The sequence below is a fragment of the Drosophila teissieri genome, chromosome 2R, assembly GCF_016746235.2.
Source record: "Drosophila teissieri strain GT53w chromosome 2R, Prin_Dtei_1.1, whole genome shotgun sequence".
NCBI classification, from domain to species: Eukaryota; Metazoa; Arthropoda; class Insecta; order Diptera; family Drosophilidae; genus Drosophila; species Drosophila teissieri.
In genome coordinates this window covers 4,084,777-4,099,210 of record NC_053030.1, presented here as the reverse complement: position 1 = coordinate 4,099,210, position 14,434 = coordinate 4,084,777, and the positions used below count along the sequence as shown (strand labels likewise).

General features: G+C 46.0%; 3 protein-coding genes across 4 annotated transcripts; 2 read left to right on the top strand and 1 right to left on the bottom strand.

The window, feature by feature from the left end:
* Nucleotides 1-99: 99 nt before the first annotated feature.
* LOC122612525 (guanine nucleotide-binding protein-like 1) lies at nt 100-2,282 on the top strand. The gene is made up of 4 exons (XM_043786207.1): nt 100-318; nt 405-733; nt 795-1,986; nt 2,047-2,282. The coding sequence occupies exons 1-4, from the start codon at nt 240-242 to the stop codon at nt 2,172-2,174; spliced, it is 1,728 nt and encodes a 575-aa protein (XP_043642142.1). The 5' UTR covers nt 100-239; the 3' UTR covers nt 2,175-2,282.
* Nucleotides 2,196-5,568, bottom strand: LOC122612522 (ATP-dependent DNA/RNA helicase DHX36). The gene is made up of 6 exons (XM_043786203.1): nt 3,570-5,568; nt 3,116-3,508; nt 2,948-3,061; nt 2,613-2,885; nt 2,429-2,557; nt 2,196-2,370 (listed from the first exon to the last, which is right to left on the bottom strand). The coding sequence occupies exons 1-6, from the start codon at nt 5,408-5,410 to the stop codon at nt 2,292-2,294; spliced, it is 2,829 nt and encodes a 942-aa protein (XP_043642138.1). The 5' UTR covers nt 5,411-5,568; the 3' UTR covers nt 2,196-2,291.
* A 236-nt stretch (nt 5,569-5,804) lies between these two features.
* Nucleotides 5,805-14,434, top strand: LOC122612521 (protein diaphanous). Of its 2 annotated transcripts, none has more exons than XM_043786201.1 (5): nt 5,805-6,322; nt 8,192-8,508; nt 11,006-12,958; nt 13,018-13,548; nt 13,636-14,434. In XM_043786201.1, the coding sequence occupies exons 2-5, from the start codon at nt 8,193-8,195 to the stop codon at nt 14,106-14,108; spliced, it is 3,273 nt and encodes a 1,090-aa protein (XP_043642136.1). In that variant the 5' UTR covers nt 5,805-6,322; nt 8,192; the 3' UTR covers nt 14,109-14,434. The 2 variants fall into 2 exon arrangements, with proteins under 2 accessions (XP_043642136.1, XP_043642135.1); XM_043786200.1 differs by lacking the exon at nt 5,805-6,322 and adding an exon at nt 8,004-8,128.

Genomic DNA, 14,434 nt, shown 5'->3' with positions numbered 1-14,434 from the left:
AAAGGGTAAGAGCCACAATAAACACCAGTTACAATTTATATTTATTTACGTGATTTTCGTGACTCAACTGTCGAGCTTGACAACCCTTTCGGAGCTGCCAACCGGTGCGAAACATTTAATTCGCAAAAGGGAAAAGCCGCAACAACATTAATTCCAAATTAAGTGTAACTTTCAGTTGGCCACCGTTGCTAGACAAAACAAATTGACCGGGAGTGAGACCAGGACTTGACGCAAATACAATGCCACAGCAACGGCGCAAGGTGGCCTTTAGCGGCAAAAAGAAGAAGGACCAGATGCTGCAGAAGCGCAACACAAAAGGTGAGAATACATTGGTTGTGGCCACCTGCGAAAAGGGGCGTTAGGAAGGAAAATCGAAGCGGATGACTAACATGTTACGCCGGCAGGTCCGCCAAAGTATCTGAGGAGCACGCAGGAGTCGTACGAGGACAGCGATGTGCCAGAAACGACCAGGAAACTCATGGAGCAGCCCTTTGCACGCGGCGGAAATCGAAACAAGAACGTTAATCGCTATAATCTGCAGTTCTACCAGGAGGGCAAAAAGGAACTCGAGCAGATGAAACAGGAGGGATTTAAGCCGTTCGAGGTACTTAGTCCCAACCAGCGGGAAGTGGACGACCGATACTTCTCTGGCTGCGACTTCCCAATTCGTCCACCTTGGACGCTCACAGAGTCCAAGGAACAGCTTGATCGCACCGAGAATCGGTACTTTAAGGTAGGTCAGTTTACTGGGTATTATGGGTATTATACCACTCCTATGCCCATCAAATTGCCAGGAATACGTAGACGAGCTGCAAAAGAAGCAGCGTGCTGGAGACTCAAAGGAGCTCTCCCTGTTCGAGCTGAATCTGGAAACCTGGCGACAGCTATGGCGAGTCCTGGAGTTCTCGGACATCCTGCTGATCATTGTGGACGTGCGCTATGCCACGCTGATGTTCCCACCCTCACTGTACGACTATATTATCAACACGCTAAAGAAACATGCTATAGTGGTGTTCAACAAGGTGGATCTAGTCGAATCGCATGTGGTGGTGGCTTGGAGGCAATACTTCCACGACTGTTACCCCCAGCTACCAGTGGTGCTCTTTGCATCTTTTCTCCCCCGATCTCGCAAAGGAAGTCAACGTGGTCCTCAGGCCCATCGCAGGAGTATGGAAGGAGTGTATAATATCTACAAGGAATGCCAACGTTATGTCCAAGGAGAGGTAGATCTGACGGCCTGGGAACAGAAGATACGCGAGGACATGCGTAGTGATCAGCTTGACATCTTGGAAGATATATCAACGGCCGTGGAGGGTGAACTCAAGATTACCAGCAGTATCGACACCACGCCCCACGAACACGTTAAGTATCACAGTGGGGTTCTGACCATTGGGTGCATCGGATTTCCCAATGTCGGAAAATCGTCGCTGATCAATGCCTTGAAGGGACGCAAGGTGGTAAGCGTTAGTCGCACGCCCGGACATACGAAGCACTTTCAGACCATTTTCCTCACGCCACTTGTTCGCCTTTGTGATTGCCCCGGTCTTGTCTTTCCCTCGAGTACTCCGAAAAGCCTCCAAGTTTTGCTGGGCAGTTTCCCCATATCCCAATTGTCTGTTCCATACCGCTCTCTGAAGTTCCTTGGCGAACATTTGAATCTACCACAGCTTTTGCGTCTTCACCTGCCCGAGGATTACGATGAGTGGTCTGCGGTGGCCATCTCCGATGCCTGGGCATATAAGAGGGGATTTCTCACCGCCAAGGCAGCCAGGCCTGATCGCTACCGGGCCGCGAATCATATCCTTCGCATGTGCCTGGCCGGCCAACAGCTCTTGGTACTGCAGTTTTATCCGCCGGGATTTGAGGAGCGACGAGAGTACTGGCTCCGGCATACCGATGTGGCGGAGGTCAGGAAGTACCAGCAAGTCGAATTAGATGAGCCGGAGAGCGAGACCAACGGCGACACATCATCCGTCTGCTCAGATAGTATGTAGCTAAGAATGCAAGAGTAAAAACTAAAATTATTAATTAACCCATAAATTTAAGCGGCCGATAGCGAGGACGAAGACGAGGATAGCTCCAATGACGAGACAAATGCTGATGAGGACGACTGCGCCATCGAGGAGGACGCATCCAGGTCTCGGAACGTGTTTGCTCTACTGGAGGACGATTAAATATTGCATTTACCAAGAAACTTTGTTATTGCATCACTAGTTTGCACTTATAATTTATTATTACATTATGTAATGTTTTGCTAACAATAAACTACAACATCAAGCTACTGAGGCAGATTATATGTCATCAATTTCATCAGATGATATATAGTCCTCGCCGAGTCTTTCGTCCAGCGAGAGAAGCAATTCGATAGCTCTGTTTGGAAACGAAAATGTGATTATTGTTGTTAAGTAAAACCTGGGGTAAGACTAACTTGATCAACTGCTTTTCATATCCATTTTCCCCAATCGGCGCCGGATACAAAGCCTTTTTGAGCAGCAATTTCTCCAAATTGCTTCTCAATTCTAGGACTACGTCGGCAGTTTCCTGATTGCATTTAAAGCTAAGGAAGAAACAAATTTGATTTATCTTATTCATGAAAGATTTGTTATACACACTAATAGGTCTTAGCCACGCATAGATATGGAGTATTTTGGGTCACGCCCGCTTGCACGCCATCTCCAAAAATGATCAGTGCCATGGGAAAAACCATTGTGGAGTCGAGCAGATAAAGATCGGTGGATTTCTGCCGCTGGAAGTAGACGAAGTATGCTGAGTCAAAGCCACTCTCTCCGCTGTTCACTGAGGAGGGATGGAAGTTAACACGGCGTCCATCGTCTGTTGCCATGGTGTGAATGGCGCGAACTCTATTCTTGATCTGCCGTGATTTTCTGCATAAATGTATAAATCAGTTAACGCCTCTATTGTTATTGGGTATTTTTGTAGTTTCTACCGCAAATGCGCCATATTCGGATAGAGTCCCGCTCCTATAATGGCCCTCAGGAGGGGAATCTTCTCTGAATTCTTGTTGGCTGCAGTATCCTTACAGTTTGAAGATGCAAGAAATCTAAAATTAGGTAAGTAGTTTAGTTTACTTTACTCAGTGATAAAATGAGCTTACTTGTAGTTGTAGAGCAGTTCACTGAACTGATTCTTCATCCTCTCCAACTGCTGCAGTGTCACGGAGCTGAGGAAATTCTTATAGCAAAAGTCTCGTTCCGTGTGCGAATAGCGGCTTTCGCGGTACGCATTAATGGTATTCTGCACCAGCAAGTGATCGCTTCGCATATTTCGGGCCATTCTCCGCTTGATTTCATCCACTTGACTCTCTTTACCCAAAGGCGAGTAGAAGGGGGACTTAAAAGACAAGGCGGCCGCCGCCGAACTGATGGGATCTAAGCAACAAAAGAGTGCCGACATCAGGATCATTTTTCCCATCTGGGGATCAATGGGCAGCTTCGCCAGGTGCATGCCCAGTGGAGTCAGGGTGCCCGTCTGGTCCAACGCCTCAATGCTGTTCGTAAAAAATGTTACATTCTACATATAAAACCAAATGGCCAAACTATTAAACCCACCGTTTCAGCAGTTCCACTCCAATCTTGATGGCCTCGGGATTGGGGGCATTAATAAGAGTTTGCAAGAACCGATATGGATCATCGATGTGCAGCAGCTTAAGACTTAAAATTATGGATTCCAGCTTGGAGCGTAGTATCTCCGGCGTCGGAATATCGGCCATACGATCCTCTCTAGCGCGGGAGAAGAGATTATAGCATATTCCTGGTCGTACTCGACCTGCTCTGCCTTTTCGCTGCTGGGTATTCGCCTTGGTCACCCAAACCTCATCTAGCGACTGTATGTTCGTTTCGATGTCATAGTTGGTGGCCTTTGTCCGGCCAGAGTTTATCACATAAACCACATCGTCAATAGTCACCGACGTTTCGGCAATTATTGTAGAGACTATAACCTTACGTTTGCCCGTCGGTGGTCGCCTGAAAACTGCCTGCTGTTCTCCTGATTGCATTAGGGAATGTAATGGAAATACAGCCATATGATCCCGCCACCTTTGACCCTTCGGAGTCTTTGGTTTATCCAAGATATTGAACAGTTGGGAGATCTTATCATAACCAGGCAGGAATACTAAAATGGCACCCTCAGGTTCGTTTTCGCATATGTAGTACACCAAATCAGCAATAAAATCAATGTCCTCGCAGCCCTCCGATTCAGGCAAGCGCAGCTTCTCGAGCACACGACTATCGTACGAGTTTCTGATGCGTCGCAGATACGGTTCTATCATAGCCTCATGCTTTATCCTGCGTTCAGGCAGATCCCGCTTGGTGCGACGATCGCGGGTCTTTTGGAAATCGTAGTTCGTCTTGGACAGAACATCCTCCAAATAGAGCATCTGCACAGGAAACATCACGCCCTCGATGCGAAACATGGGACAGTGGTTGAAGTAGTCACAGAAATCCTGCTCTCGTACAGTGGCACTCATCAGGATCACCTTTAGATCGGGTCTGTGTGGCAGGATAACCTTTAGAAGACCCATTAGGAGATCTGTTTCCACGCTGCGTTCGTGGATTTCATCCAAGATCAAGACGCTTAGATTGTGCATCAGTGGATCCGATTGAAGCTGTTGCAGTAGAACTCCTGTGGTGCAGTATGTGATGGAGGCTCTCTCCCTAGGTTTTCTGCTCTCTAGACGAATCTGGTAGCCTACCGAATTACCCAGGCTCTCGCAGCGCTCGTAACTTACCCACTCAGCAATCGCGATGGCTGAAATCCTTCGTGGCTGAGTGCAAACGATTCGGCACGAGGAGGCACATCCTCGGGAAATGGCGTCGTCAAGAAGGATTTGAGGCACCTGAGTGGTCTTGCCACAACCAGTACTGCCGACAATCAGTATTACTTGGTTATCGCACACAGCCTGGACAATTTCGTCGGCGTATTTCATGGTGGGCAGCTTTTTCCGTGCTGCCAGCCGTTTCCTGCCATTCTCTTCCAACTGGCGTTGTTTCAGTTCTAACTGCAGTCTCTCGTCCAGCTTGGGGTTTACGCAGTCCAGTCCCGCGTTCCGTTCCTTGGTATCCAGCACAAATTCCTCAAAGTTTACACTCAAAAGGTGCCGAAACTGTTGCTTAAACTGAGCATCGACATATTTGTCTTCCCTGGCCGGTGCTCGGCTGTAGTCCTCCATAAACTCCTTCACACGCTCAAGCACACCACTGGGAGCACTGACATTGCAGCCCAATCGGATTTGCGGCTCTTTTGGGTCTGCATCCTCGCCGCGATCCTTCTTTCGCTGTCGGGCAAGATTGCGATAATACATCCCGATGTCCTTGCCCCTGAGTCCCGGTGGACGGTTGCCCTTGCGGGCTTGGGAGCCGGAAGAGTCCCTATTGCGCTGCATGCTCTTCATTTAGGTGCATATCCAGAAGAAGAAAGAATCCCATTCAGAAATCAAAATGCACAGGGCTGTCGGACTGTCAGAATGTGCAAATCAGAAGGAGGACGGGACACGGGCTGCCAACTTCATTAAATACACTTTTTGTGTGACGGTATTCATATATACGTACATATTTATATTATTGAAATACCTGTAGACGTTTACAGATTTTAAATTGGTACCATTAAAAAGTCGGTGGAAAATAAAATCCAAAATTTAGTTTTAAGAATATGTGGTTAAAACGGGCTTACAGCTTATTGTTTGGTTCGAGTACAGGCTAAGTCCAGAAACTATGTTGTGCACGCTTTAAATTGGTGTATTTCCATGACCCGTGAAAATCAGTGTGGTATGTTTGAGCGATCCACCTGCGGTCACACTAATTCCGATCAACTCAACGCGCTGAGCAAATCGAATCGCCTGTGCTAAGAATTTGTTTTTTCGCAATTAACGGCCGTGAAGAGCTAGCAATCTGCATGCCAAGTGTCTAAAAACGAGATAGACCAGTGTTTTGCGTTGCACAAAAACCCGATAGCCGGCTGCGTTCCATGTATCATTCGCGGCTGAAAAGCAACAAGTGGCCGAAAGTCGAAAGCAAAAGCAACAACTAAATAAGTATAAAATACTACACAGCAAGAAAAGGTGTTCGAAGCGGTGCGCGCAGCTTGTTTTTTGTGTCGAGCGTCGCGCAATAAAACAAACAAAAAGCCAGAGCCTAAAAACAACAACCACAACAAAAGCCGTTTGATCGCGAGATTGTGTGCGTGCGCGAGTGTGTGTGTGGCTCTATCTGTGTGAGAGTGGCAAGCCATTATTTTTCTGGTCTTATGACGTAAACCACCGAAAAAAAATCAAAAGTGAGCAGGCGACACAGATATCAAAACGAAGGTGAGCGCATTCTTAACAATTCTTGCTCCGTTCTTTGGAATTACAGCGGTTATTGGACGGTTTTATACTTGTTTACATTTTCGCAGTTGCAGCACACAACTAATGTCAGAGAGGAAGCGAGAAAGACATATGTAGATCGGTGTGTGGAAAGAGTGTCGACCGGAGGGGTGGTTGCTTTGGTGTGGGGAGGGGAGGGAAAGAGACGCAGTTCATGTAAACAAAATAGAGAAAGAGGCAATTGCTGTAAATTCTTTGGCAAAAGAAATCTTGTTGAAAGCATTTCCTCCGCACATGCTTATGTGTACTGTCGACCTGAAAAGAAATGGTTGCCCTGCTTGGACTTGTCGCTCCACTCTCCACTCTACTCTCGCCCCCTCCCTTGCACTCTCCTCTGCCCACATACACACCACTCCATTCACAATTGGCCTTTTGCGGAGTCACAAGAAATATTAAATTTGATTTCTCTAGCCGAGCATTGTGAATGATTTGCTGACAGTTGGCAGGCCTGTTCGCTACACTGCAGAAAATAGCCATGCACATATGTACATATTTATTGAATAATCCCTTGCATTGCGAGCATTGAAACGCAACCGTTAAAGTGCAGACTGCTCTATTATCTTATTGCTCTCATAACTTGAAATTAAATTGTAAATTAATACAAATTATGAGTGCTAATAACCATCGCGTTTTCTTTAGTTATCAAACAAATCGTACTGTTAAGTAGTTTGTTTGCCGTGTAGCGAGCCAGAACCATCCGCAAAACCTGTTGCTCGTTTGCCTTTTTACTGGATTTTTCTGTTTTTCTACCTCCCCAGCTGCCGCGATTCCATTAGTGATTCATTAGTTGCGTTGGCCAAGCTAACGCAAAAAGCCAATGCGTGCTCCCAGCGCATCCTTCAATACAAGGCAATTCAAATGTTCAAACGCTAACGGCCAGCAGTTCAGCCAGCCAAGTGAATCACTCAATAGCCACATACATATGTATGTATGTATTCTTACCCATTTCTCTCTTGTTTCGATTGTCTCTCCGTTTAGCTCTACAACTAACGTGCTAATTCCTATTTTGGATCGCCGCAATTATCGCATCGTTTTGTAAACTTAGTGCGCATTATTAATGAATTTGTCCAATTTGCTGCGGCATACTGTTTTCTGATTTTGTTTATAATTATAATCAGCCGTTTTCACGCTTCGAAAGTTTTTGAAAGCACAATGTTCGGATTCTAAATTGGAAAATTTTTACGCTTTAAAGGCCTGTGTGTAATATCTCCCATATATATGTACATTCAAATCATTAAATACGGAGTAGTTCTTTTTCTAATCATTTTTCAACTTGCTGCTAACAGTCACGCAGTGTTACTCTACCATATACACAATTCATACTGCATATTCCCCTACTTTTGTATGCATTTTTGTCAAGATTGTAAAACATGTTGAAGGAAAATGGCACCCTACCCCAACTGACGAACCACTGTATTGGCCCTCGTTCCCTCAGAATGTACGTGTTAATTGAAAATTCCACACTCCGTTGACGCTGAATCGACATTACGGCACCCCAGATAATTGTAAATAAACCCAAGCTGATAATGATCGACCACCTCCCATCCATCCGTCCATCGATTGGATGCATTCGTTGGAAAGCCATCAGAAATGGCGGTCTGCTCGCTTCTCGAACACTTGTAAACAAAAAACAGCTGTGAAGTTGTCTCCCCAAAAATACTGAGGACTGCGCATGCCTTGAAAATCGTTGTTTAATCTTTGTTTAGTTTTCGCCTAGCCATCCACCGAAATGCGTCTCAAAAAGCTGGGGTTAGATTTTTAAACTTATACAAAGCAGAGGAACCAAACTCAACTTTTCTGTGTTCTTTGCAGAATGTCTCGTCACGAGAAAACGAAATCCACGGGCGGCGGGCTCTTGGACAGCCTGTTCGGAAGACCCTCAAAGTCCAAGGGCGGAACAATCAGCAGTGGAACCCTGGCCCATGGCGGACGACCCCTGTCAGCGGACAACTATGTGGTGCCGGGCGTGGAGGACTTTGAGCAGTATATCCAGCAGCTAACCGTTGCGGAACTGGATGCCAAGTTCCTGGAGATCATTGAGGACATGAACATTCCGAAAGACAAGAGGGAGCCCCTGTTGGCCAAATCGAAGGAGGAGCGACAGAAGATGATTATGTGGCATTTGAAAGGTAAAGAACACGACGAAGAGCAATGCAAGTGCCACTTTTAAGCAGAAAGCCCTCCTAATGTTGTATAATTATTCCCAAATAGGAAATCTAGTCTAGAACATATTGGAACATATTGTTCCACCTTCTTTCATCTTTAACAGTTATCTTTAACAGTGTATAGCTCTACTCCCTAATCCGTAATGTTCAAAGCTACTTTAGAGGGCCAACCTGGTTGACGAAATTGTAACACCCACTGCAAGGGTATACAAACAAGCACACCATCGATTTTCGTGCAACCGAGCTGGATGACTCTGCCTTCTACCTGTTTTTGTTTTTGCCGTGTGCCCGTGGAATACTGCATTCCGCTTCTGATAAGATAAAAAGGTAACGGTACTCGTGTCCGTGTGCTTTCCCCGTTTCGCTGTGTGCGAGTCACTGCGAATTTCGTTTTCTGTTTACTCAGCGCCTTTTCAGCTGCCAACTTGCTTTGGGGCCAATGTTTCAGGGTGACAACTTCCTTTGGTTATTGTATTTGCTTATATTTTCTAGAATTATTATAACGATATGTAGCTGGAATATTCCCACACATTGCTGTATTTATATGGTATTCATTCACATATTTACCAAGATTAGTACGCTCCCCGTACTCTACTGTACCCTCGGGCTAATTTTCACTGTAGCACATCGCCAGCTGGAAAGCCAGCTCTGCTTTCAGCTTCATTCTTGGGGTTTCGCTCCAGTTAGTTCCCCATGGCCATGGTCCATTATCAGTCTTGCAGAGTGTGGAATCAAAGTTCTCTTATCGTTTGTAACGCTGAATTGCGCCACAACCTCGGACTATCTCCTCGACCATTCTATCAAGTAATACCAAGTGCTATATATGTACCCCATGTACTACGGAGAATGCGTGACAAAGTGGAGCGCAAAAAGTGAAAATGCGAAGACATTGGATTTCCTCCACCATGCACTGCACATTATACAATTTAAATTACGTCAAGTGGCAGTGAGAAAACGATTCTTTTTTCGCGCTTTGGTCTTTTTGTTGAATAAGCAGTGCAACGCGAAGGCGTGAGAGAGATGGAGATGTGCACAGAAAATAATTTTACTGAACATCGTATACAAATCTAGGTACCGAAAATTGACTACTATTTTTAGAAATCGAAATGGGAAAATTATTCAATATACATTTAATTTGTTAGAGCTTTGGGTTTTTTTTCAAGGCTTAGTCAGTTCTAATCGTGTTAATTTAGGCTTACTTTTCAGTGTAGGAGGCAGAGAGTTTTGCTCTGGGTCTCTCGAGCTGTATAGGTGATTTTCCCTACACTTTGGAACGGTCATAAAATGCAAATATGCGAAAACGTTAAACACATTATGACAGAATCGAGCTGAAAATAAATTCTGACGCCTGTCAGTAATCTTCAGATGCGGCAAAATCGTATCTTATAGGTGCAGATAGCTCCAAGTGAGAGGTAAAAGAAACTGAAATAAGTATTTGTGGGTCGTGTTTATTGTGGCAGAACCCACTTGTTGCGAAATTCAATTTTATGCACAAACAATGGACTGGCCGACAACAAAAAAGATCCGTACCAAAAGCTGTTCATTAACACGCTTCGTTTGCCGTTTTGAGTTAATTAATAAAACAGTTAACGTAGTTGAGTTTTGCCGGATAAACGAATAAGTGTTGGGAAGTTTTTTTTGGCCAACTTGAGTGATGTCAGTGGTCAGGTAATCATAAAAAAGGGTGGGTGCTCTTTCAGCGGAGGTCTCCCTTCTACAGGTGGGGCGATGTAATTGCCTTTTAACTACCCTTATCTCACATTCTTAGAGTAAAGTTCCCAGATAAAGCTGTGCAGCAACTATGCCGAACCTTCAAAGTGTAAACATTACCTACAAATTTGAGCCTCCTAGAACATTTATCATCCTAGCATGAAGTGTGAAAGCTTCAAACAAGAAAAAAATAATCAATTTAATGCACAATTACGTATTTTAATGAGTTGATTTTATGAAAGATTACATTCCAGATTAGCGCCTCTTAAGCGGTAATTAAGCGTTAGTTAAGTGATTTTCCTTTCAAATTGCCAATATGCCTCTGTGGGAAAGTACATATGTCGATTTTGCAGAGTAAAGATAGGAAAGAATGAATCAGTTCTGATATGACTAAATTCAGGGGTGTTGTCAGTGGGACACAAACCTCTTTCTTTAAACTTGGAAGCCTTGAGCTATTTAGGTATGAACCAGCATACTTCTTATCAGCGAAACACCACAAACGTGAGGTGAATGGCAAATTTTTGTTTATTTTGCTATTGTGCAAACGTAGGTATATTTGGAATCACAAGTGTGAAACTTTAAAATAAAATAGGGTTAAAACAATAATTATCAAAAGCTGTACCAGATTATATACAAATAGGTTTTTCCACACATTATTCCTATGATTACTATGTGAAATACCGGTGTCCAGTAGGCTCACAGAAATTCAATACGCTCACTCATCCGACTCCAACTCCGATTTCTCTTCCAGGTAAAAACTCACTGGAGCGCAGCGCCAATTCCCGCTTCGAGAAGCCCATAGACTATGTGGAATATCTGCAGAATGGGGAGCACAGCACGCACAAGGTGTACCAATGTGTGGAATCTCTGCGCGTGGCGCTTACCAGCAATCCGATCTCGTGGATCAAGGAGTTTGGAGTGGCGGGCATCGGGACGATCGAGAAGCTGCTGGCCCGCTCGAAGAATAATGCCAGCTACGAGAAGATCGAGTTCGAAGCGATTCGATGCCTAAAGGCGATCATGAACAACACATGGGGTCTGAACGTGGTGCTCAATCCGGATCAGCATAGTGTCGTGCTGCTGCTGGCGCAATCTCTGGATCCCCGGAAGCCGCAGACCATGTGCGAAGCCCTCAAGCTACTGGCCTCCTTTTGCATTGTCTATGAGCGAAATGGTTACGAGAAGGTTCTTCGAGCAATAACCACTATTGCAGCCACATCCTTTAAAGCGAGCGAACGCTTTCGACCCATTGTGGATGCCTTGTTTGCATCGGTATCACAGGACCCCAAACGGGAGTTGGCCTGTCACAGTCTGATTTTTATTAATACTCTCACCAATACGCCCACTGATTTGAACTTCCGTTTGCATTTGAGGTGTGAGATTATGCGCATGGGTCTATATGATCGCTTAGATGAGTTTACCAAAATCGTGGAGTCCAGTAATAACGAGTCCCTGCAGCAGCACTTCAAGATCTTCAACGAGATCCGCGAGGATGATTTCGAGGAGTTTGTGCAGCGCTTCGATAATGTCACCTTCAACATGGACGATGCCACCGATTGCTTCGATGTGCTGAAGAACCTGGTGACTGACACCACTTCCGAACCGTATTTCCTATCCATCCTGCAGCATTTGCTGTATATCAGGGATGACTTCTACTTCCGACCTGCCTATTATCAACTGATTGAGGAGTGCATATCGCAAATCGTCTTCCACAAGGGTTACTGTGATCCTAATTTTGAGAACAGGAACTTTAATATAGACACCTCTCTACTGCTGGACGATATTGTGGAGAAGGCTAAGGCCAAGGAGTCGAAGCGGTCGGAGGAGTACGAGAAGAAGATCGAGCAGCTGGAGAGTGCCAAGCAAGAGGCGGAAGCGAAGGCGGCTCATCTGGAGGAGAAAGTCAAGCTGATGGAGGCTAATGGTGTGGCGGCTCCGTCGCCCAATAAGCTACCCAAAGTAAATATACCCATGCCCCCGCCTCCGCCAGGAGGAGGTGGTGCTCCTCCCCCACCGCCACCACCTATGCCGGGCAGAGCAGGTGGTGGACCTCCGCCTCCGCCACCACCTCCCATGCCGGGAAGGGTAAGTGGACCGCCCCCACCTCCTCCACCGCCCGGGATGGGAGGACCACCTCCTCCACCCATGCCTGGCATGATGCGTCCGGGAGGGCCTCCGCCGCCGCCTATGATGATGGGGCCCATGGTTCCCGTTTTGCCTCATGGCTTGAAACCGAAGAAGAAGTGGGATGTCAAGAACCCCATGAAGCGGGCCAACTGGAAGGCCATTGTCCCGGCCAAAATGTCCGATAAGGCGTTCTGGGTCAAGTGCCAGGAGGATAAGCTGGCCCAGGACGATTTCCTCGCAGAGCTGGCCATGAAATTCTCCTCTAAACCTGTGAAGAAAGAACAGAAGGATGCGGTGGATAAGCCGACGACACTGACAAAGAAAAATGTTGATCTTCGTGTGCTCGACTCGAAAACTGCTCAGAATTTAGCTATTATGTTGGGAGGATCGCTGAAGCATCTGTCCTACGAACAGATCAAGATTTGCTTGCTGCGCTGCGACACCGCCATCCTGTCCTCCAATATCCTGCAGCAACTTATCCAGTACCTTCCGCCGCCAGAGCAACTCAAGCGTTTGCAGGAGATCAAGGCCAAGGGCGAACCGCTACCACCAATTGAACAGTTTGCAGCCACAATAGGTAAGAGGAATGCAATTTGTAATTCGGAAGGCGCGAAATTATAATTTACTTAATTCTAGGGGAAATCAAGCGTCTTTCGCCGCGACTTCACAATTTGAACTTCAAGCTGACCTATGCGGACATGGTGCAGGATATCAAACCCGATATTGTGGCAGGAACTGCAGCATGCGAAGAGGTCCGGAATAGCAAAAAGTTCTCACAGATCCTGGAGCTTATTCTCTTGCTTGGAAACTACATGAACTCGGGCTCCAAAAACGAGGCCGCCTTTGGCTTTGAGATCAGTTATCTCACAAAACTGTCCAACACAAAGGATGCGGATAATAAGCAGACATTGCTGCACTACCTGGCTGACCTGGTGGAAAAGAAATTTCCAGATGCACTTAACTTCTACGACGATCTATCGCATGTAAATAAAGCGTCGCGTGTTAACATGGATGCCATCCAAAAAGCAATGCGGCAAATGAATTCGGCTGTAAAGAATCTGGAAACTGATCTTCAGAACAACAAGGTGCCGCAGTGTGATGATGATAAGTTTAGCGAGGTGATGGGCAAGTTTGCCGAGGAGTGCAGACAACAAGTTGATGTGCTGGGTAAGATTTATCCTTCGGATCTGAAGGAATATTTCATGCATATTGCAAAAGCAAGAACAAATTATCTAACATTCGGGTTAATTTCAGGCAAAATGCAGTTGCAAATGGAGAAGCTCTTCAAGGACCTCAGCGAGTACTATGCGTTCGATCCCAGCAAATACACAATGGAGGAGTTCTTTGCGGACATCAAGACATTCAAAGATGCCTTCCAAGCGGCGCACAACGACAATGTCCGCGTACGCGAGGAGCTGGAGAAGAAGCGCCGTCTGCAGGAGGCCCGAGAACAGTCTGCTCGAGAGCAGCAAGAGCGCCAGCAGCGTAAAAAGGCAGTGGTTGACATGGATGCTCCGCAGACGCAGGAGGGCGTGATGGACAGTCTGTTGGAGGCGCTCCAAACAGGCTCTGCCTTTGGCCAGCGAAATAGACAGGCCCGGCGACAACGACCAGCGGGAGCGGAGAGGAGGGCCCAGCTCAGCCGGAGTCGATCGCGGACGCGTGTCACCAACGGACAGCTAATGACCCGCGAAATGATCCTTAATGAGGTTCTAGGCTCCGCGTAGAAGTGGAACAAGCACTTTCCCTCTGTACATATATAAATAGACATCTGTAGCGATATAAAAGCCTAGGTTCATTAGCTGTGAATCTGTGTGCTTAGACTTGCTTGCATATCAACATATTGGCGTGTCCAAGAGATTTGACGAAATGGATGCCCAGCAGGAAGAACTGTATCAAAAGCCGCAAAGTACTAAGTAACTGGATCTAGAGTCACAGATGGATCTGAAATTATTCATTGCTGTAAGGTAGTTCTTGGTTAAAAGAATTGAATTTTCCGTTTAAATAATTTATGTTATTGATTGTTTAATAAATAGCATTTTGTATGGTTTAA

What these genes read in the sequence shown, in the direction of transcription:
- LOC122612522 (XM_043786203.1), bottom strand. Translation starts at nt 5,410, where the DNA reads ATGAAGAGCATGCAGCGCAATAGGGACTCTTCCGGCTCCCAAGCCCGC. An exon ending in GAACTGCTCTACAACTACAA is followed by an intron (nt 3,062 to 3,115) that starts GTAAGCTCATTT and finishes ACCTAATTTTAG; the next exon opens with ATTTCTTGCATCTTCAAACT. An exon ending in TATGAAAAGCAGTTGATCAA is followed by an intron (nt 2,371 to 2,428) that starts GTTAGTCTTACC and finishes GTTTCCAAACAG; the next exon opens with AGCTATCGAATTGCTTCTCT.
- LOC122612521 (XM_043786200.1), top strand. Translation starts at nt 8,109, where the DNA reads ATGCGTCTCAAAAAGCTGGG. An exon ending in ATGCGTCTCAAAAAGCTGGG is followed by an intron (nt 8,129 to 8,191) that starts GTTAGATTTTTA and finishes TGTTCTTTGCAG; the next exon opens with AATGTCTCGTCACGAGAAAA. An exon ending in ACAGTTTGCAGCCACAATAG is followed by an intron (nt 12,959 to 13,017) that starts GTAAGAGGAATG and finishes ACTTAATTCTAG; the next exon opens with GGGAAATCAAGCGTCTTTCG.
- LOC122612525 (XM_043786207.1), top strand. Translation starts at nt 240, where the DNA reads ATGCCACAGCAACGGCGCAAGGTGGCCTTTAGCGGCAAAAAGAAGAAG. An exon ending in CCGAGAATCGGTACTTTAAG is followed by an intron (nt 734 to 794) that starts GTAGGTCAGTTT and finishes TCAAATTGCCAG; the next exon opens with GAATACGTAGACGAGCTGCA. An exon ending in ATCATCCGTCTGCTCAGATA is followed by an intron (nt 1,987 to 2,046) that starts GTATGTAGCTAA and finishes CATAAATTTAAG; the next exon opens with CGGCCGATAGCGAGGACGAA.